The sequence below is a fragment of the Eucalyptus grandis genome, chromosome 8 (assembly GCF_016545825.1).
Source record: "Eucalyptus grandis isolate ANBG69807.140 chromosome 8, ASM1654582v1, whole genome shotgun sequence".
NCBI classification, from domain to species: domain Eukaryota; kingdom Viridiplantae; phylum Streptophyta; class Magnoliopsida; order Myrtales; family Myrtaceae; genus Eucalyptus; species Eucalyptus grandis.
In genome coordinates, this window is record NC_052619.1 from 35,840,767 (window position 1) to 35,842,322 (window position 1,556).

The 1,556-nt window shown below is 47.5% G+C and overlaps 1 protein-coding gene across 2 annotated transcripts; it reads left to right on the forward strand.

The window, feature by feature from the left end:
* The first annotated feature begins 447 nt into the window (after positions 1-447).
* LOC104414270 (zinc transporter zipt-7.2-like) lies at positions 448-1,556 on the forward strand. Of its 2 annotated transcripts, none has more exons than XM_039299218.1 (2): positions 448-894; positions 952-1,556. In XM_039299218.1, exons 1-2 carry the CDS (start codon positions 687-689, stop codon positions 1,272-1,274), a joined length of 531 nt encoding a protein of 176 aa, XP_039155152.1. In that variant the 5' UTR covers positions 448-686; the 3' UTR covers positions 1,275-1,556. The 2 variants fall into 2 exon arrangements, with proteins under 2 accessions (XP_039155152.1, XP_039155151.1); XM_039299217.1 differs by having other exon boundaries at positions 449-900.

A 1,556-nucleotide genomic window follows, 5' to 3' on the forward strand; every position in this document is an offset into this window, starting at 1 on the left:
GATACAATTAGTAATACAATCTCGTAATAGCATTAGAAGGAGATGAGATTGTGAAGCTTACTCCAATGAAATCATAAGGTGTTAATGCATTGAATAGAGAGAGATTTAGCTCAACAATATGAAGTTACAACACTCCGTAGCTCTAACTTCTAATCAGTTTATAATCATTTTGATTGCATTGAAGGGTACGCCTAATAAAATCAAATAAAGGGTCAATAAAATAAGCACAAAAAGAAATCAGATCCAGAGGAGCAAGCCTCCACCACTACAATCACTTCTCTTTTTGTGGCCCAGAGGAGCAAGCCAGAACCGTCCAGCCGCAAAATGAGGAGGTGCCGACATCCCCCGTCCCCATCTCTGGTCCTATATCTCCACGCAGAGAATGCGGCCTCCATTAATTCATTCACGCGTGAACTTGCTCCCCAAGGCAACACATGACGAAATTTTCCGTGTTCATGGTTGAAAAGTATTCATCCACCGCGTTCACACGGATTGTTAGCGAAGCCAAGAAATTTGGCAGAGAAGAGGCGTGTGAAAAGATTGCCGAAATCATTAGTGCTACGGTTAAAACCACCGCCTCTAAACCTCTATATAAGTAAGGCCCTCTCTTCCTTTCATCTCCATCAACCAGAGAACTATTCCTCTGTCAAGATTGAAACGGAGTTGGGGGATAGACTAAACAGAGGATGAAAATGGGAATGGCTCACGAGGGAAGGCATCATCACGGTCGACAACAACATCATGGCATGGGTAACAGAGGCCGACATGGGCATCATGGCGGCCATGGTCGCCAAGTGGGAGAACTTCTCTGCGGGAATGGTTTTGGAGGAGAAAGGGGTCATGGACATGGGCCTCATCTGAGGGGTGTGTTAGGACATGGGGGTCATGGTCATGGTCATGGTCATGGTCATGGGCCTCATCTGAGGGGTGTGTTAGGACATGGGGGTCATGGTCATGGTCATGGTCATGGTCATGGACACGGACATGGGCATCATCTGAGGGGTCTTTTAGTCCATGGGGGACATGGACATAGACACGGACGCGGGCATCATCTGAGGGGTCTTTTAGGACATGGGCATGGACCTGCCATACATGGTCACCATGGTCATCGCCATGGTCACGGTCATGGTCACAAAGGGAGGCACCATGCGCATGGCGGATGCGGGAGGCGTCATCCTAGTATGGTGCAACCAGAACAGGAGCAGGAAGTCGCGGCTGCGCCCCCCACTCCGATAACCGAGCAACTCGGCACTCTTGCTGTGACTGCAGATTAGAGAGGACGCTTGAAATTGGGGCTTGAACAATAACGACGCCGTGTCAGGAATATTGTGTCTTGGGGATTTCTATTTATTGGATCCTACCAGTTTTATCTTTTTGGGTAATTTCGTTGGATGATCAGCAGTGGCTGATGTGTTGCAGAGGTTAAAGAAAGTTTCCTTGTACTGTTTGTGTACGCTGAGGCGTCGGATCAGACAGATGATTTCCGTATGTGTTATTCAGATCTGAAGGTTTTAAACCAAAAATGATATATATTACTGAGCTCATCGAGGGCACCA

What these genes read in the sequence shown, in the direction of transcription:
- LOC104414270 (XM_039299217.1), top strand. Translation starts at nt 687, where the DNA reads ATGAAAATGGGAATGGCTCACGAGGGAAGGCATCATCACGGTCGACAA. An exon ending in GGGTCATGGTCATGGTCATG is followed by an intron (nt 901 to 951) that starts GTCATGGTCATG and finishes ATGGGGGTCATG; the next exon opens with GTCATGGTCATGGTCATGGT.